General features: G+C 41.2%; 1 protein-coding gene and 1 pseudogene across 1 annotated transcript; both read left to right on the plus strand.

The window, feature by feature from the left end:
- The first annotated feature begins 4279 nt into the window (after window positions 1–4279).
- LOC149287440 (izumo sperm-egg fusion protein 1-like) lies at window positions 4280–8967 on the plus strand. Its single transcript, XM_089492921.1, has 2 exons — window positions 4280–5152; window positions 8962–8967. Exons 1-2 carry the CDS (start codon window positions 4280–4282, stop codon window positions 8965–8967), a joined length of 879 nt encoding a protein of 292 aa, XP_089349047.1.
- A 9975-nt stretch (window positions 8968–18942) lies between these two features.
- Window positions 18943–21284, plus strand: part of LOC149287441 (ETS-related transcription factor Elf-2-like) — a 27758-nt pseudogene continuing 25416 nt past the window's right edge.

Here is a 21284-nt window from a genome sequence, read left to right on the forward strand (position 1 = left end):
TTCCCTCTGTGTTGCTTGTGCTGTGTGCAAAAAACTTAATTTGTCCCACCCAGGGGAAACAGGAAAGGAGCAGTGTAGCATGATGTAAATTCACGTGACTCCGTTAGGTTCTGACTTCCCCTGGGCTGTAGAAGAGACGTTGCTTGCGCAGTGTGTGCAAGCAACGCACAGGTAAGTAGAAGGGCCCCCTCTGTAATCCTGCCCTGCAAAGTGGGACAGGGTTGAGATAGGCTGGACTGTCCTGCCCAAATCGGGACAGTTGGTGGGGCATGATATTCACTAGTGTGATGCTGTTATTAGTACATATAGTATATATCTATTGCTGTAGCTCCAGCAAGTCACTGACAGACAAAACCATAAAACAGGTAGGAGAGGGTCCTGCTCGCATGTTACTCACTCACTGAATGGTGACTCAAGCGTTTCAGCACAGGTTGAGCAGTTGTAGGTAATCAAGTGATCTTTGGCAATCACTCTTCATACTCCAAATCTAATGTGCGACAGTCCTTTCTCCTTAGGCCACGATTGAGAAAATTAAGCGATCAGGGAGTTCCAGTGCTTACAATAACGAGTTAAGAGTATAGCTTTATTGGCTGTATTCATGGGAAAATACCCAACAGCCAACATCAAAAGTCACCAGTGGACACACACATGGTCTTCTGATTAATCATGGTGGCACACATTGTACACAAGCAAGTAGGTGCTTCTGTGGATGTATATGAACCAACTTTCATTTTTTTTCTGTAGGGGCCGTGTATCCCGATTCCGGAAGATACCTGCTTTCTTCTCATGGCCTGATTTCCTTTTGAAAACGTCAAGCATCAGGTACGCTTTCTTATAAACGGTTACCTTCCTTGTGACCCCCCCCAGCTTCTGAGCTGCCCAGGGATTGGTTATTGCTTAGCACTGTATTGGTCCCCAGCTTGCTTGCCTACTTATATTACATAGAAGCCAAAAAAAAGATGGTTTATTTATTACCTGGTTTACGCCAACCGTAGACCAATAACACCAAAGTTATCTCCGCTGTGATATGATATAAGTTGGCGGCTACTATTAAAACTTTTATGTTTTTAACTCCACACATGTACCAGAAAACTAGAATGGCGGCTTGGATACCGGAGGGCTAATGGTTCTGGTTTTTATACTACATTTCGTGTTATTTATGTCGCTTTTATTCACTAAAGAACACAGCTTAGCTGGCCTTGTATAATATGTAATTAATTGCGTGAGGAGCGTCACTTATTTAGCTATACATTATACAGGGCCAGTCAAGCTCTGTAGAAATCACAGCTTTCCTTTTAGTGAATAAACCCAGTTATGTTCTCTTTAAATTCAGCCCCAGATGGTGAGGGACCCTGCAGTCTTGTCAATGTGAATGTAGATGTTAGCAGTGAGTGTGCACTTGGGATTCTGCTGAGTAGACGCTTATATGTTGGCAAACATCGTTTGGATTGGGGTTCTGTGGAATGTGATGTCATCAATCCGTTGATTGTTTCAAAGATCATGGATTCCCTTGCTGGGATTAACTGTTCGTGTCTCCCTTGGAAAATAAATCCAAACATTTGTATATGCTATGATTAAACTGTACATAGATCATCACAGCTGGGGTGAAAAAAAACATGTATTTTATAAAAGGAAATGAGTGGTTTGCATGTGGTGTATATATCAGAGCATCGTCCCTGTGCTTTAAGTGTGGTGCCTTGATGTTTTTGTATACTGTTGTGCTGGAACACGCTTTTAGCAAACCAGTGAAGGTCACACAGATTTCACCGGTTGAATATCCGCTGCTGTGTTTTCATGCCGCTCGTGCTCTGAGATCAGGCAAATCACACTGGGGGTATTGAGTCTAGATAGCTCGGAGCCTTATAACCTATCTCATTCAGAAGTGCTGTCTTGTGACTATGATCCTTTCATTATTGTCTTTCTGGTAATACTTAGTGAGTATTTGGGGGGGAATGCGGTGATGATATGTGATCCGGGTTGAGTGTGAGTGTAGCCCTGGCAGCCCCCCGCATAGTGACTTTCTGGAGCTATTCTGTGCTCCACACGAGAAAAGGATGACGTTTGGTAGCATGAAACCTAATCCACAGAGCTCCCAACCACAATCCCTCCAGGATCTGTGCACAGCAACCTATTCCCTTGTGGTGTTCAACTTTAACCGATAAAGCGTTGCCTGTATTTAAAGCTGGTCAGGCTACATTATTTTGATTGTAATTCTCACGAGTCCTTTCTCATGATTAGAAAGAGGAAATTGTTTGTAAAATTATTATGTTTTAAATGTCTGGCGTACAGTGTTTTAATTCCGTGTGTGTGTGTGTGTGTGTGTGTGTATATATATATATATATATATATATGAGTCAGCAAATCTGGTTTGGATGTAGGAGCCATTTAAAAAATATATATATATTATTGTTACCTTTTTTTTTACACGTGCTAACACACACACACACACACACACACACACACACACGGCATGTTACACATTCTCACGGGAGGGTCTTATTATACCCCCTGGAAATCTCAAGCAAGCCAGAGCTGTAGTTGTCTGGCAGAGTATTGTGCGTGTATACACGGTGGCAAACCAAGGAGCTCGGGGAGGTGCGTAGATGTATAGGAGAAATTTTCAATTCCCCCCATGCATTTGCAAGGGCAAAATATTGCAAGGGCTGTCATACGCATTAAGGTGCAAATGATGGCTGGTATGTCCGTTTAAAGTGTCATGAAGGAAACACTGTAGAGATGTGTAAGAAATGATGGTGTTTCTGTGAGTTTAAGCTTTTCTACCGTACCCTGAGATTTTAGGAACGTAATCATATATAAACTCTGATGATGTGTGATGAAATGTTTGAGTAAATGGTGTGTCTTTTGTGTCCAAAAAAAATGTGACACAAAGGAGTCTGTTTACTAAAGAGGGGATTTGTAGTTGAGTTGTGGTTTCAACTTCTAGTCTTCACTGTTCATAATGAAAGAAGAACTCCAATAAGCTTCTGCTGCAGGAAGTGTGAAGACTTTAAAGTCCGCAGAGTTATTCTTTAAAGTCCGCAGAGTTATTCTTTAAAGTCCGCAGAGTTATTCTTTAAAGTCCGCAGAGTTATTCTTTAAAGTCCGCAGAGTTATTCTTTAAAGTCCGCAGAGTTATTCTTTGTACAGGGCCAGCTCAGCTCTTCTTGCTGAAGAAACCTACCAATCTTGGCCATTCGTAAGGAGTAGTGAAATAAAGAAGCTGAAACGCAAATCTCCCTCATCTCTCCCTTTAGTGAATAAACCCCAAATTCCCAGTTTTCACACTTGCCTACTTTTGTTGGATAATTATTGTATTTTTAATCAAGGTGAATGCTTCCAATGCTTCTGTTGTTTTTTTGTTTCTGTGCCAGGGAGGAGATCATCCGCCCCAACTGCCCCCCAATCGTGGGTTGCTCCATGTTCCTATAGAGGGTGTTGACTTTTTCTTCAACTGTTTATTTTTCAATATGTTCAATATGTTATTTCCCATTGCGTGATGGTCTATCCCGGGGCTGGGACGGGGCACGGGGTGCCTTGTGGGTCGGGCGCCTGCTTCCATTTGGCGAAGTGCTGGTCACATTAGCTATTTATGCCTTCTTCCCCCATGGCTCACCTCATTCTGATGTCCCTTAATGTTCAGGGTCTAAACACAGGTTGACAAATAAAAGGAAATAAAAAGAAGAAATGCATTTCTTCTCAATCATAGTTTTTATTAAATAAGAAAAAATAGTTTACATGGGAATTAATGTTTACTAGTTAAGACAATCCCAGGCAATGGCATTTATTCTCATTTCAAGGGCTGCAAGGCGTGGATAGAATTAAGCAGCTGAGGGCTCTGCAACTTTGTCTCAACTTAAAGGGTCAGGTTAAGGGGGCTTGTATACTGTGTCAGTCAGTATGGTGAAAGGGAGGAAGCAGCAGGAAGCTCAGTAGGTAAGGCTTGTGGTTCTGTTTGTTACTCCTATTTCCTCTCTGTGGTATGGATGGGTAAGGGGACCCGTAGAATTGTAATTCAAATCTGTTTTTTTTTTTAAAACACAATGTATGTGCAGTAAGTTACTGTATCACCAACGCAGAAACCGCTAAACATAAACTCTGCTCAAGACAAACAAGGAATGCATCGTGATGTCACAATGACTGCATCGTGATGTCACAATGACTGCATTGTGATGCCACACTGATTGCATCATCCACACAGCATAAAGCTGCTCTGCTCATCTTGATCAGTGCCAGTAGAACATTTGACTCTATCCAAACCAGACGGATCTCTTCTTTGAGGATGTTTTACCATATTCTATTCTATTTCCTTGTGGTCTTTGACCCTAAAGCTTTGTGCTGTCTGAGATGTGACAAGGAATCAGACAAAAGGCTAAGAAATCTCAGAGGTTTTTTGGCTGACCAATATGAGGATTTGCAAGAATATGCAAAGACCAATGCTCACTTGACAAGGCTGTTCGAGGCTGCACTGGAACCTTTTTCTAACCGTAAAATAGATAAACTTGCTATTTTACAAATGGCTGGAGAATTCAAAAAGACCGTGGATTCGATTGAGAACTCGGGCGTTCTAGGCCACCTGCTTGTCCGTATACTGGATGTCAGATTTGAAAAACTAAAGACAAAATTCGGTGACATTTTAGCACAGTTTTTGTCAGAAAGGTTCTGCCCTAACACCATCGGCAGTAACACATGTGGGCTTATGGAGCAAACCCTAATAGACTGTGAAAGCTGTGACCCAGAAAAACTATCGTGCATAGGAGGTCATGGCCAGTGCAGAGAAAAGGTTACCAAGTGCCCGTTATGTATATGTTCTCAAGAAGATACCAAATGCCAAGACATACAAAAAGGTAAATCTTGCACGCCTTGCGAAGGGTACACATCATGCTTGAATGAGGTGTTACATTGTGGAGTGCGACATACAGAAGTTGTTCAAGATGAAGACCTGATGTTTGACTGCCATTTACCTTGGCATGCAAAAGTGGAGGAAACGCTTGAGTATGTTTTTAAGAGGGTTGGACAGACCAGAAGCAAAATCCTGAAAGTCACAGAAGACCCCTTGCTGATGAAAAAGAACATGGACTACAGTGATGCTGGGAACTATTCATGCACAGCACAATTAAAGAGCAGCATTCCCGTCAGCACCATACTGTATGACGTAAAAGTTGTACCGAGGCAGGGAGGAGAACAGCACAGGACTCGTCCAACACTCCCACCCATAACACACATCGTGGCGCCCCCCGCCCCAGTTTATGCTAGCAAAGAGGACCACCTTATACTTGCTGCTATAATTACTGCGAGTGTTTGCGGCCTTTTGATTATAATAATAATCGCCTGTTTGTGTGTCAGAAAACTGAGAAAGAGAAGACCAGAGGGAGTCGCATGAAAAGACATGAGCATTTCACGCTATTGAAATGATAACCATCTTAACGCCTTAAAGATGGCATGTATGGCCTTGGTTGTGAAGGGGTTAAAATACACAACTAAGTGTGTGAATTTTTTAGTAGTTAAGTTTAGTTGATAAGCTAATAAACTTAAGATAGTTATATAAAGAAAGCAATTTCTTCATTTTTTTGTTACCTATTAGGATCCTTAGTGAATGGGTGATGGTGCAGTTAGACTTACATAGGGGGAAAACCCCTATGTTACGTCTGTGTGTTAGTATGTTAGTTTGCTTGTACGCAGTGGCAAACAAATGAGGTCAGGGAGGTGCGCAGATATATAGGAGACATTTTGAATTCCCCCCCCATGCATTTGCAAGGGCAAAATATTGCAAGGGCTGTCATATGCATTAAGGTGCAAATGATGGCTGGTATGTCCGTTTAAAGTGTCATGAAGGAAACACTGTAGAGATGTGTAAGAAATGATGGTGTTTCTGTGAGTTTAAGCTTTTCTACCGTACCCTGAGATTTTAGGAACGTAATCGTATATAAACTCTGATGATGTGTGATGAAATGTTTGAGTAAATGGTGTGTCTTTTGTGTCCAAAAAAAAAAGTGACACAAAGGAGTCTGTTTACTAAAGAGGGGATTTGTAGTTGAGTTGTGGTTCCAACTTCTAGTCTTCACTGTTCATAATGAAAGAACATGTCCAAAAAGTCCGCGGAGTTATTCTTTAAAGCCCACGGAGTTATTCTTTGTACAGGGCCAGCTCAGCTCTTCTTGCTAAAGAAACCTTCCAATCTTGGCCATTCGTAACGAGTAGTGAAATAAAGAAGCTGAAACTCAGCTCAACCTCAAACCTTCCTTCCATCTCTCCCTTTAGTGAATAAACCCCAAATTCCCAGTTTTTACACTTGCCTACTTTTGTTGGATAATTATTGTATTTTTAATCAAGGTGAATGCTTCAATAAAACCTTTAATCTGAATTTCCAGGTTTTATTGTACAGACTTTCGCCAGCTTTACATCACAAAATTATGCAACTATTACTTTTTTTAATGAATAGAATTTATAAATGCAGTGAGGGGTACAACTTTGTTGGCTGCTCCATTTGCTCACTAACGGTTAATGCTCAGCGTTCTTTCCTGTAGGCGTACATTTCTCTTCCTTATTGTCTGGCACTTTTCCCTTCTTGGTCCTGTTGAATTGTCTGCCTTTACATTATAGCTGCACCCCACCAAAGGCATAGCCAGAGTACTTTATGCAAATATTAATTCATTTCCTATGATCCCCTAGCAAAGATTGCATTGCAGTCCTTTTGTTGTCCCAAGCAGGAAGCCATAACGTTCTGTCCATGCTCTGTGTGCATGCGCTTCTTTGATACTACAGTACCTGTCTACAACCTTCAAGATCCTATGCAGAATGGAGCAGCAGCTAGATTGCTTCTCTCACGGCGTGACAGAAGGTCATTTTTATTCTTTTGTGGAAGAAAAATAAAATAAAGGAAGCATTGATGGGAGAGTTGGGATTTGAAATCATTGAATTTATTATGCATTGTGAAGGGCCCTCCCTGGCCTTTTCTTACAAGAGGTCTGAGCTTGCCCTGCATAATACAGAACTTGTCAGTAAGGTGACCGTAGAACTGTCCCTTATTTCATTTATTTAGCAGGACCAACAAAGTGGCTCTTGAAACAGAAGCTCACTGAAGTTGGCCCTTTTTTTTTTTATTTTTTATTTTTTGGGGGGGGGGGGGGTATGGTCTTTAGTGTATCAACTATCTTGTACTGATTATCTAGACAAATGTTGGTGCCAAGTATGAACCAAAAGTGAATGGTGCATGGAGGAGGCAGATAACGTTGCCTGCTTCCTACTATGCCATCTAAAAAAACAAAAACAAAAGGAGCTGACATGCAGGAAAGATTGTCGGATCCCTGATACCGTGCAGGAGATCAAACATTGTGCTCCATCCCACCCAAATACCTAGGAAAAAATACTACAACTCCTATCACCCTCAACGTGAATAATGATGAGAGTAATTAGTTATACACCTCAACAGTAAGACACACCTGCAGTGCAAAAATGGCGGTATTTTTCTACAAATGTGTATTTTGTCCCTATATTGTGTTTCTATATATTTTAACATGCAATTTTTGTTGAGGAGGCTGACCAGGACACTAGACTGTTCCTTTTAATAAAGTACCCATCGTTATAAAGAGTGCACTGTCCAGTGGAGCTTTCACTTACGACATCGGTACAGAAGCTTCGTTGACCAGTTGGCTTTCTACAATGGAATAATTATGCATTGATAATTATTATAAACCTGTGCACTATTATTCCCATTCCATTATTGACTCTGTCGTGTCAGTAAATGATATAAACAAGGGTTCTCCCTTTCCATAAGTCATGTGTTTTTATATTACTAATTCTGTTAATAATAAAGAAGCTGCTTTGTACACGTGCTAATCAAAACTGTGTAACTATTTCATATCCTGCATGTACAGATAAAGCTGGGCGAAGATGAGGCATTGGGTAGCTTTGCCTCTAATTTTTTCCTACACCTTTGGATATTAAAAGTATTTAAGATGGCTATACTCTGGATTTTCAATTGTATCTGTCCATCCATGTGTATGAGAATTTCAAAAATGTCGTTTTTGGTAAAAGGAGACTATATACATAGCTCTTCACTGTGACGCTAATGCGTGAATTAAAGGTGCGTTTCCACTTAAATACCTTTTTATCGAACTTTCTAGTATATTACACCGTGTAAATCTGTAACTTGATTATTTCTTCTTTGAAGGTTTAATCAATGAAAATAACACAGAAGGTTTTTTCAGCTTCTATGACAACATTCTAACATTGCCATCGCAATTTGTAAACCTATTACTAGCTCCTAGAAAAGGGGGGGGCATCAGGGGAGAAAATACGGACAGAGGAATTTTGGTCCCTAAGAGGGACACTTGGGAGGTATGCTTTTGTTTAGTGAATAAACCTCTATGTTTTGGCTTTAACAGTACTATGGCAAGCCCGTAAGTATTATCATATATTGGGGGCATAGCATGGCATATACTAGGCAATTTTATGAGATCTGACCCCAGATGAGCATTTTGGCCTGTGCTGGCCTTGTTGAGTTGCCCACAACGTGTGTTGACAACATACTTCTTGATTTCACATCGGAGTTGATGTAATAATGTGCCATTACCAGGTTACCAGTAACATTGCCAGGTTACAGGAACAAAATACAAGCAGAACAAAGGTTTTATGACAACCCTGACTATTCTCCTATATCAGGGGCATAATATGACTTATATTAGGCAATTCTATTGAGATCTGATCTGAGAGCTGATGCAATGCGTTGTCAGTATGTAATGTGCCAAGATGCCAGTAAAGGAATGGTATTGAAGGCTTTGGGTGATTAAAGTGCTATCAGCTAGTAGATGGTTACAGGTTCTGTATTCCGTATTCTTTAGAGATATTGGCTGATATGCAGTGAAGGAGAGACTTCCGCTTCGGTGAAGTCACTGAATTTCTTGTTGGCTTCCTGCAATTTCATACTCTTTTTTTTTTTTTTTTTTTTTTTTTTCCTCACAGAAATAGCAAACAATGTTAAATTTAAAGCATTTGGAAGTATCACTTTGCTCTACATTTGGGACACGTTCAGGAATACAACTCATTTATTGATCATAACATTAATGTGCCTATAATCTGACCAATATGTGTTTTTTTTTGTTTGTTTTTTTGTTTTGCATTGTGGGGTAAAGTTCTGTGGAAAGTGCACTAGTATGAAACTAACCTATGTTTAAGTGAAAATTTGTGACTAGTACCTGGTTAAAAAGGACCATAAAAGGCTTAACAAATTGTCACTATACTCTAACTCAAGGGTACTAAGAATATCCAATCAATACTCGCATAGCGTTACCTATGAAGAGTGGATCTTAGTACATGGTCACGGTGAACAAATTGTTAATGGTTACTTAGAAATGATACATGTCGATTTGAACATGACCAGGTTACATAAGCAGAACAAGGGTTTTATAGGTTAGTTTTGCCTTTATTTTCTGCTTCTTGGGGCTGTTTACATACACAGCACGTGGACATTGGAAATGTTTGTGTATCTGAGCATCACCACAGACATGGACCTGCAATAAGGAGAGAAGAAAAGGTCCATAATTTTGAGAGCTTAAAGTTTCTAGGTGCCCATACGGTGGCCGGTACCTGACCCTGAGAGATGTAGACTGATAAAACTGAAATTGATCAAAATATTGTAAGAATTAACTATAACATTAAAATTAACAATATACAATTTGGCAGTAAGATTAATGCATATTGTGACATAATAGTAACGAAAACAAGTGGGTGTAGATCTCCTTTAAGAACAAATTCTGATGTCATCACTATGAATAGCAAATTGTAAGAGAATTTTGTGAGCAGACCCTGGTATAGGGGCTTTTAACAACAAGCTAATTATGCACATCTGCAAGGCAAAGTCCTGGAAAAAGGCCAGTCTTCCACAAAAGTTTGAGAAAGAGAGACACTTGCTTCGCTGATGAGCTATGCCTTCTTCTAGCAAGAAAGAGTGGAAGCAAGACTTTTGGTAGATTTTAATAAACAGAGCTATGGAGAATAATGCAAATAAAATTATATATTGAAATAACTAAAGTATTATCTTAACAGATATTAAAGAACTTGCCATTTTTGGTAAATGTAAGATAAAGGGTGGGTAATATTGTTTATTGGGGACAGGATAGAAATAAAGTAACTGCAGCACAATTGTCCTGAGACAACGAAAATGGTATGAAGAGAGAACTTTTAAGGTGTCTGTGCTTTCATTTATAGACCAGAAGGTTAAGGAAACGGGGAGAGGAGAATAAGAACTATGGGAAAGGCAGTTGGCAGGAAATCATGAAAGATAAATGCAAGGTCTTGGCCGAGACTGCTCTGTAAGAAGTTGGTGACCTCAGTTTCCATAAACTATAGGTTGACCCAAATCATCCCTGATAAAACCCTACAGAGATCAATGGCCCTTGGTAGTGGAGAATACAGAGCATTGTAGAGCTTGCATGAAGCCTCTCGTAAAAAGAAGCGTCCTTCATCTTCGCATATTAGGTGACTTAAAAGTGCGTCCAATAGAAAATGCAGCGGCTACCTGCCGGTTCACGGTGAGGGGAACTGCTTCACAACTGAGGCAGTCTCTGATGACCGAGTCATGAGCTTATAGAGTCATGTGATCGCTGTGATTGGTGGTCACATCCATGTGACAAAGTCAGTGTTAGTAAACATTGGCTTTGCCTTTATCCCCTTAACCCCTTCAATCCCAGTGGTTTTGGTACCTCAAAGCCCAGAGCAATTTTGCCATTTTTGGGTATGTCGGTTTAGCGATTATTCTCTTTTCCTGTGAATAGTGTACCCATGTAAACTATATATTGTTTTTTCAAGGAGAGATAGAGCTTTCGTTTGATACCATAGTTGGATGATTAGCTGAAAATTTGGAATGAGAAATTTAGTAAAAACTAGCGAAGATTAGAAAAATAAACTAATTTTGTTTACATTTTCCCTCTGAATCCTCACAAAATTAGGTAAAGTGATGGAAAATCCCCTCCAAGTTTATCAATTCAGGTGTCCTGATTTCAGAAATACTTAATTTATATAGATTTTCCAGACTTTCCCAGCACCAGGGAGCATACTATTAGGTGTACAATTTTGTATAATTTTTATGCCTATGGCTTAACGGGTTTGGGGGTTGTGAATGGGGGCAGGAGGGTTATACTGGCTAGATGTTATGCTAGGGCAATGGGAAGTAAGTTTTTTTTAAGAATGTTTTTTATTATCTTTTTTTTAATATTTTTTTTTTTATTTTACTTTTTTTTTAAATTTTTTTGTATTTTTTATATTTTTTTTACACAGTAATGGTTAGAGGTCCTCCTAGGGACCTCCTGAACATGCCAGTGATGTGACAATGACATCACAGCTCACATTATAATTTTTTTTAGTATTATTTATATTATTTTAATTTTTTTTTTTAAATGGACTAACTTTTTTTTTTTTTTTTGCTTTTCTCTTTCAGGACGGGAGGGGGAGTGAGAGACATGGTTTCTCACTCCCCTCCCCGCGATCCCCCTGCACCGATCACACTGTGATCTCTATGCAGGTCCTCACAGACCTGCATAGAGATCGCAGCGTCTCTGTGCCTCATCGGAGGGCATATGTCAGCAGTTTGCAACTGCGCGTTTGCAACTGCGCGATCGGGCACTTTCATATGTAACAGCTTACCGGCTTTCATGCCGGAAGCTGTTACAGGAGATCGGGCAGCAGAAAGCGGCTGTCTGGAGACCATCTAGCGAAGTTTTTCAACTTTTTTTTTTTTTTACAGGGTGGCCGCCATCTTGCGGATGGTGAAGATCACCGGCAGTGGCGGCTGTGACCGCTCTCTGGAGTGGTCACAGCCCGTCCTAGGGTAAGTGTTTGGTGTCGCTGAATGCCTCCTGATCGAGGCATTCCAGCGACACCATTGAAGTTTAGGAGGTGATTGCTTTTAAAACAATGTATGGCGGATGTTGACGCCCCGGGGAGGGGCCAGACATGGCCCCTGATGCCGATCTCGGCGTTACTGAATGCCTCGACATCGAGGCATTACAGTAACGCCGTTTAAGCAAAGAAAGTGATTGTTTCTAAGCTTATTTAATTTTTTGACGGTTCAAGACCGTCAAAGGTCGTTAAGTGACCGTTTTTCCGTGGCAGTCCTGAACCGGCAAAGGTCGTTAAGGGGTTATACTCTGCCTCTCTACCTTCATTTGGCTCTGAAGCAGAGAGAGAGATAGTGTTACAGTGCAAATATATATATTCTGGCGCTTTCGCACCAGAAAAGCGTGGAGCGCTAAAACAAATTTCTTTTAAACTCACCCTTTATAAGTAGTTGCTGGGTGGTAACATGTAATGGAAAAAACAGAAATACAAAAATAATAGTGCAGTATGTCTGTATATAGAAGTAGATAATATATATATATACCGAATTTGCTTGATTATAAGACAACCCTGATTATAAGACGCCCCCCAAAAATCTGAATATTTATGAAAAAAAGAAAAAGCCTGAATATAAGACGACCCTATAGGAAAAAAGTTTTACCAGTAAATTTTAATTCATGTAGACTATGTGAACAATTTTTTTATTTTTTTTTAATAAAAGCTATGATTGACTGCCCCCCTAGCTATGCACATCTGCCCCCTGGCTTGCCACTCTGCCCCAGAAATGCCTTATACCCCCTATGTGCCACTGTGCCCCATGATATGCCTTTTGACCCCCTATGTGCCACTCTGCCTCCTGAATTGCCTTATACCCCTATATGCCATTCTGGCATTTAGGGGGTTAAAAGGCATATTATGGGGCAGAGTGGCATATTGGGAGGTATAAGGCATTTCAGGAGGCAGAGTGGCATATAGAGGGTTAAAAGGCATTTCTGGAGGCAGAGTGGCATTAAGGGGGTCTGCCTCCAGAAATGCCTTATGCTAAGTCTGGACTAAGCACCGGGGACTCAGAAGCACTGGTAAGTTTGGAGGAGGGAGGGGGAGGGAAATTTACCAGTGCTTCTGAGTCCCCGGTGCTTAGTCCAGACTTAGCCCGGACTAAGTACCGGTATGTTGGAGGGGGGGGGAGACAGGAGGATCCAGTTTCAAGTGCACACTATTTTTTTTCTTTGTATATTTTGTTGGGTTGATTTTAAAGAAGGGTCTGCCTACCCTATATTAGGCACAAGCCACAACACTCAGAGCCAGGTAATTTTATGGCTCAGAGCAAGGGAGGAAAAAACTGCAGAGAGACGTTTAGGTGAAGTGCCGCCTTAAGGGCACAGTCGTATGATTTTCAGGAGCGCTTTTTATTAAAGGCTCCGTTTAAATTGTGAGTACGCACTCTGTAGGATATATTATCTACTTCTATATAGGGCTGAAACAACTAATCGATAATGAAAATCGTTGTCAATCGATTTTTATCGATTAGAAAAATTAAAATCCGACTTCAAACAGAGATCGGATTATAACACTAGAATCCTGATCCCCCGCATCGCTGCAGGGGACCTGGATTCCCCTCACTGTCGGCCGGTCTTTCACTTCCGTCTCTCTCCCCCTCCCATACACCCCTCTGACTCCTCCCCCCTTCCATACATCACTCTGCCTCTCTACCCGGCTCCGTTACTGACTTCATAGAAGCCTCAGCGTAAGTGAAGGGCAGTAACGGAGGCTGTCTGTGCGATGAGTGCAGACCCCCACCGGCTGACAGAGGATCATCCTCTCTGTCAGCCGGTGGGGGTCTGCATCGCACAGACAGCCTCCGTTACTCACCTTCACTTACGCTGAGGCTTCTATGAAGCTGCAGTGAAAGTTCCTGTCGGTAACGGAGCCGGGTAGAGAGGCAGAGCGGTGTATGGGAGGGGGAGGAGTCAGAGGGGTGTATGGGAGCCACCCTCCCATACACCACTCTGGCTCCTCCCCCTCCCATACGGCACTCTGCCTCTCTACCCGGCTCCCTGGTGTCTTGTGAACCTCCGCGGCTGACAGGAGGCAGAGTGGAGTATGGCAGGGGGGAGGAGGCAGAGTGGAGTATGGCAGGGGGGAGGAGGCAGAGTGGAGTATGGGAGGGGGGAGGGGGCAGAGTGGAGTATGGGAGGGGGCAAAGTGGTATATGGGAGGGGGAGGAGGCAGAGTGGTGTATGGGAGGGGGGAGGAGCCAAAGTGGTATATGGGAGGGGGAGGAGGCAGAGTGGTGTATGGGAGGGGGGAGGAGCCAAAGTGGTGTATGGGAGGGGGAGGAGCCAGAGTGGTGTGTGGGAGGGGGAGGAGCCATTTGGGTTCTTGTAGCTTTTATTATTATGTCAGTAAAATAAGAAGGTGAATAGAGAGAGAGAGAGGCCATTGTGATAAAGAGATGAAAGTGTAAATTCTACGTTTTTTATTACATTATTTTAAATTGAAAATTTTTTTCATTTTTTTTCCCCCGATTAATCGAAAAAATAATCGGCCAACTAATCGATTATTAAAATAATCGTTAGTTGCAGCCCTACTTCTATATACAGACATACTGCACTATTTTTGTATTTGTGTTTTTTCCGTTACGTTACCACCCAGCAACTACTTATAAAGGGTGAGTTTAAAAAATATATATTTTTTTTTAGCAGCTATCGTCTAAACCTTGCACTAGAGGACTTTATTGGGAGGCGGGACCCGCCAAGAAAGTTGCGGCTGGTCTTGCTGGGGTTCCGGGCGGGAGCGGGCGGTCAGGCACTGTACCTCCGGGTCCCGGTAATCCTGCGCAGTCCCGCAAGGCTGTCTTCTCGCTGCTCCCTTACAGTGTCTCCTCTCTTGCTCTGAGTCACTTCCCGTGACTCCGCCTTGTTCCTGGGTGGAGCAAGAGAAGAGATGCTGTGAGGGAGCAACTCGAGGGCAGCCTTGCGGGACTGCGCGGGAAATCTGCAGTTCAGGTAAGGAGGTGGGCTTAATTGGCCACAAATGTGGCGGGAGCGGGCGGGATTGGCCACAAATGTGGCGGGAGCGGAACACCCACATTGCGGGAGCGGGATTAAAAAAGCAGTCATGCGCAGGGCTCTACCTTGCACTACTGTTTTCTTTAGAAATAGTGATACATTGTTCCATCGCATTCAATTTCATTTTAACTCCTTGATTGCCCTCCAAAACCATTTCTGTGTGATCCAGCTGTTTCTTTTTAATTTGAACTCATCTTATAATGTATGCTATGGTTTAGATTGGTGGTTAAAGGGAATTTGGGGATAGTGTAGGGCAAATCGACAAATTTGGTTGGTTTAAGAGCCAGACAAAATTGTAGGAGCCATTTTTTCCCCTTTTCAACAATATTAACACACATTAACATACTTATACATACTAACCGACACTTGGTAATATTCACAGACATACAGTAACATACTAACACACATATTAACATACTTATACATACACACTTCTTGACATACACACAATCTGTAACATTTACAAAAACACCGTAACATACATACACAATTACACACACTTTTTACCTTTTTGTTGGTAGAAAGGATGTGTATGTTCTGTTGACAATACACACCAAAAGACAGTGGCAGTGAGTGACTTCCGGGGGTGGGGGGGGTTGGCCAGCTAGTGCCTGCAGTCCTACCTTGCATACCAAAAATCAGTAATGTACCATGCAAAATGCTGCCAATATTTTTTAGATTTTCAAAGTTTATTTTCTTACACTCCTGTGTCCACAAAATTTGCAGTCAGAAAATTTCCTTGGAATTTTTTTCAGGCATTTTCCTAGCAGCTTCCTCCATGTTGTCTCCAAGAGGACTTCCTAGAAGCGGTGCAGAATGTCTACAAAATTGGAATTTTGAAAGTTGTTTTTTTTTGAGGGGGGTGGGGACATAAAAATTGGTCAGGACTGCTGTAATATAAACACACAATACATTTTAAAAGTTTAAAAAAATGCTTGGTTTCCTTTCAGAAATGTATACTATGCTAGGATTCGTGCTAATTGATTTTTGAATCGGCACACTACCTGCACAAACATTCTAAGCAAATATATGTATGGCATGTCCTGATTTGACCAAATACTAATTAAAAAAAAAAAAACCTGTGCATATGTCTGTAATCAGATTCAGCTGAACAGGTTTTGGTGTATTTCTCTCCAATAACTCTCAACCACTATAACAAATTGTAAATAATGCAGAAGTGTTTGTGACAAAAATGCAGAAAATTAACATTAAGGCAACTTTTGACATAAATTTATAGGAAAATGGCTGTATGGAAATGGTCCAGATGATCCTAGGAAAATACTTGGGATTGTCTGCAAACCAAAATGTATTTTTGTGCTGAAGGAGACAACGCTTTTGAACAATGTTATGCTTCCATCTTTGTGGGAACAGTTTGGTGAAGGCCCCTTTATTCCAGCATGATTGTGCCCAAGTGCACAAAGCAAGGTTAATGAAAACATGATTGGATGAGTTTGGTGTGGAAGAACTTGACCGGCCACACAGAGCCCTGACCTCAACCCCATCGAGCATATTTGAGATAAACTGGAATGGAGATTGCAAGCCAGGCCTTCTCATAAAACATCAGTGCCTGGCCTCACAAATGCTCTACTGGGTGAATGGGCAAAAAATCCCACAGAAACTCTCCAAAATCTTGTAGAAAGCCTTCCCAGAAGAGTGGAAGCTATTATAGCTGCAAAAAGAGGGCAAACTACATATTAATGTCAATAAAAAGTTCCCGTTGTTACTTTTTCCATATAGTGTGTGTGTGTGTGTATATGTGTATATATGTAATAAACCAAGTGATGCGCAAAGTAAATCCAATAGATAACACTAATATACCATATTGGCCCGATTATAGGCCGAACCCTAAAAGTGTGGTGCTGTTTTAAAGAAAAAATACATTAGTGGAATGGTAAAACAGTATTTTACCTAATGAACAGGCATTACATGTATTGTAACATTTTTGGTATCTATTATGCAGTTAGTCAGCATAGATTATATACAAACAGAAAACCATTAGTCATTTTAAGGTCCCCCTTAATTCATAATGCACCTTACTTATAGATATTCCCCTCTGATCCCCTGATATGCAGTGTTTTATGCCCCCTAGAAATGCCACTCTGCCCCCCCCTGACTTACCAACGCACCCCCAGACTCCCTTGTGTCTAGCGGGTCCGGCCTGTGCATCAAGCATCAGGGGATCCTACTCTCCGGCAGCCAGTGGTCGTCTGCGCGATGCATGTAGACTACCTCCGCTGACGGTACTTCCACCAGGGCTTCTATTTTGGAGCACCGGAAGGTTATGTCATGCTGGTGCTCCACCATAGAAGCCCCGGCTGAAGTGCTGGAGGTTGTCTACGCGCATCATGCAGACGTCCACAGGCTGCCGGAGAGGAGGATCCAGGTCACCTGCAGCGCTGCGGGGGGTCTGGATCCTAACCCTGCTGTTTGCCCACAGCAGGGCTAAATGAAAAAGAAAAAAAAAAAACCTGCGCCCGAAACTGCATGTCCTGGGCGTAGGGGATACTGATTTTGCATCCCTGTGCTTAACACCGATTATAGGCCGCACCCACACTTTAAGTGTGGCCTATATTTGGGCATATACGGTAAATATCAATATAAAGTGCTTTGGGTTCACCTTAAAGAAACAAAACCCCACTGTTGTTTCACTTAAACTTCTAAATATAAACCAAAAAATAACACCAGTGACTGTGCCCAACACCCCAATAGATGTGAAATACAAAATAAAAGGATACATTATACCCAAAAGGATGAAATACAGATTCTCCAGGGACAGATTAATCAAATGAATACAAGTCCAGCGTGTAGTAAGATCCTGGCTATCGCGGCTACGGTATCTCTTCTGGCGGATGTTCTGAATATTCCACTCCTAATGATGTCGCTGAGTTTCGCTCATAGCTTCCTCGAGTACGTCTATGGTATATACAGTATTTATTGGAGAAGATGTGGCATCGTTTAAGGACACCGGCATCGCTGTATGCACTGAAATCTGAGTATTCACAACTGAAAGGACATTGTCTTGAGTTTTTAGGGTTAGCCATGAAACCGGGACCCTGGATCAAACCCTCTCCATATTACATTTACAAATCCTGGACTTGGGAAAACGTGAAAAAAAATTCCAAAAATATTTTCGTAATAAAAATATCAAGCCACGGTAGTTTGTTTATAAGTTAACATTTTGCACTTACGGTTAATACTTGTTTATGACTGACAAATTTTGTAACGTTAATAATAAACTTTCTGCCTGGACTTTGTTCTTGTTTACACAACAGACAGGCTGCGTATTACATTTTATTACACTTTATTCCCTGGAAATTTGTCTTTTTTTTTTGGTGTTTGAAAATGTTACTTCTATTTAATTTTAGCATCATCGCTCGGCTTTTATTGAATCAGGACGTTTACTTACAGGCAGTCTCCTAAACAAGGAATGCATATTAAAGTACTTTGTAAGTACTTTAATGCCTTAAAAGACAGAGGATGTACTATTACGCTACTGTCACCCATTGCAGATAATTGGTGGTGCCATCGGGGGCTGGCTACCCTGACACCAGACAGACCTGCAGCAACCAATAGGACCCGGTGCATGTGATTTGTTCACAGGAACCAATCATATGCCAAGGACAGTATCGGTAAACATTGCGCTTGGCTGTGATCTCTGCCTCTTTATGACGGTGAAACCGATATAGGCATAAAACAATGCTGTGATGAGTTATATAATTCTTTAAAATAACTATTTTTAGTTGCTTGATCACTAAATAGTGATAAGCAGTGTTTTGTTTGTGTTTCTTTTACTTCAGAGAGCAATGGGTTTTAGATTAGACATTTCTAATGACTTATTTAGTAGTTTAGCTGTACAGGATTCCATCATCTCCTGGCATGGATGCGTTGTCACGGCCACCATTTCTATAATGCCAGAAGTCGAGAGAGAGCGATGCCATCTCTCTTACGTATTGTATCTTTCTTTCTAGATACGAGAGGCGTTTCCTGATCTTGTAAGACATTTGAATTGTGGTTTGTGTCCAACTTCAAGGGATGCAACATGACCTCTGCAGCGGTGGATGGCGGTGGGTCAGTGGGGGACTTTACCAGCAACGGAGTAGAAAACCTGGATCAGGTGAGGATTGGGAGTGAAATTATGTTTATATTATTGGATTCTTGACACTATGCCCATACGGTAAAACCATATATATAGGAAGGACCCATGGGCCTTCTTCCTTTTACAGAAAATATGGATTTTTTTTAATTTTTTTTTATTATTTTCACACTTAAGAAAAGAAAACTACACAAGCCTTAGTGACATTAAAGGTAAGGTTTTTGCCTTGCGAGGTTCAGTTAAAGTCGGGTAACTGCACTGTGTGCCCTGGTGGGCAGAGCCGGTTACTGACTGCACCAGTGTGTGTCCATAATGCACTGTTGGGGTATCACTGCTGGCAGTGAGGATCGGAAAGAAAGTTGTGGCTGCTGCTGGTACCTGAACTATATTATAAATAAGGTTTCCTAAATGGTTTTCTTAAGAGTAAAAACAAAATCCGTTAACATCATAGTTTGGTGTCACTCACGACCCTACTGTAGAAGGATGCATATTTATGGGTAACTCAGTACTCAGTGAGTACTTTTAAAATGCATTTTTTCCAAAATAGTGGGGGGACACCTGACATAGAAATTTCAGCCATGGTGCAAAATCTTTCCTGTTTCTCTTGATTTGAAAATTCTTGCCATTAATTGGCTGCTTCCAATGAAATCAGTGGGAGTGTGTCCTGTCACTGATTGACAGCTTAAGCAACTAATCAGTGGCAGGAAAGTGCTGCCATGGAAATAAATAGACTTTCCACCTACACACTGGGGTCTAAACAGACCACTGCGCACAGCTTTCAGGAGGGTAAATTGGGCAAATGCATTTGGGGGGATTCAGCAGGGTTCAAGTTCATATGATGGCTTGAGTGTCCCTTCAAAGATGTGCACTTTTTTTTTTTTCCTTCACCTTATATTCTTAGAGCCAATTATTGTGTTTCATGGATGTAGGAAAAAGTCTAGATGAGCTTTGTTTCTGTTAAAGACGTGCCTTGCGTATTGGGGACGGGTCTTTGTGATGTGATCGGCTGCAAACGTGTCTGTAACGAAATATGGTTTTTATTTTGCTGTTTTTAAAAGATGATTTTTTTGTTTTCCCTGTTTCAGGAAGAAGTTCAGGTTGAGTATCCTGCCGTAATTGTGGAGCCCGTCCCTAGCGCCCGGCTGGAGCAGGGGTATGCAGCCCAGATCCTGGTGTATGATGATGAAACCTTTATGATGCAAGATGTGGCGGAGGAACAAGAGGTCGAGACTGAAACCGTGGAGATAGGTGGGATTTTACTTTCTTTGATTCAAACTCCAACACTGTTTACTGAAATACTGAACAAAGTTCATATAAACCCCATTAGTAAGAGGAGGATGACATCACTAGAGAGCAATAAGACGTAATAAATTATAAACGTGTTCCTTGACATGCACAAATCATCCCTATGCACCGGTGTGGTGAAAGGAGCAAGCCATGACATTTGGTAATAGAATTATTAATATAATTACCCCACCTTAAGTTATTCTGTACAGGTAAGCTGTTATTGATCTCTCTCTTTGCCCAAATATATTAAATGACATGCCAATACTGTAACCTAGTATTGTTATAGTTCACCTATGGATAGTATGTATTTATGTTTTTTTAAATAAAAACACACATCATACTTTAAATGAGACTTTTAAAGGTAAGTTATTCACATCTTATAGGTATAAAAATTGCTTCTTGTCTTTCTTACCTTATTCTTATTTTTTCAAATGAATGCAGTTTAACATGATTAAAATGTTCAATAATAATTAATTTAGAGGAGCAATTATGTCTGCAATACTTTTTACTGTTCAGTGATCCATACTGTGCCAGCCTTTCTGGGCGGTGGAGGGGCTTAGCAGCCTTAATATTTTCATATTAAATGAGAGCTCTAGTTTCAACTCTTCGACATCGCTATACATCTAACCCCGGTGACATTCTGCTGCAGAAAGAGCTTGGCTTGACCTGTGTAATGTATAGTTAAATCATCAAGGTTTCTTAAGTCTCCTTACGCATTGTATAATGCATTATACAGGGATAGCTCTTCTTGGTGGAGAAACGTGCCAGTTCTAGCCCTTCATAATGAATAGTGAAACCACAAGCATTGTGCGTAGATTGACTGACAAAATGTGTGTGTGTGTGTGTATGTATGTATGTATATGTGTGTGTGTGTGTGTGTGTGTGTGTGTGTATATATGTATATATATATATATGTGTTAGAAATGTAATACATTTAATTATGATCAGAAGAGGAGTAATTTACTTGTAAAAAAGAGCCATTGCAAATGCTTCCATTGTGC

Source organism: Sceloporus occidentalis, unplaced genomic scaffold, assembly GCF_023333645.1.
Source record: "Sceloporus occidentalis isolate IW3139 unplaced genomic scaffold, rSceOcc1.0.p SCAF_61, whole genome shotgun sequence".
Lineage (NCBI taxonomy): Eukaryota > Metazoa > Chordata > Lepidosauria > Squamata > Phrynosomatidae > Sceloporus > Sceloporus occidentalis.

Excerpts from the sequence above, each read along its gene's own strand:
- LOC149287440 (XM_089492921.1), top strand. The coding sequence starts at position 4,280 with ATGTTTTACCATATTCTATTCTATTTCCTTGTGGTCTTTGACCCTAAA.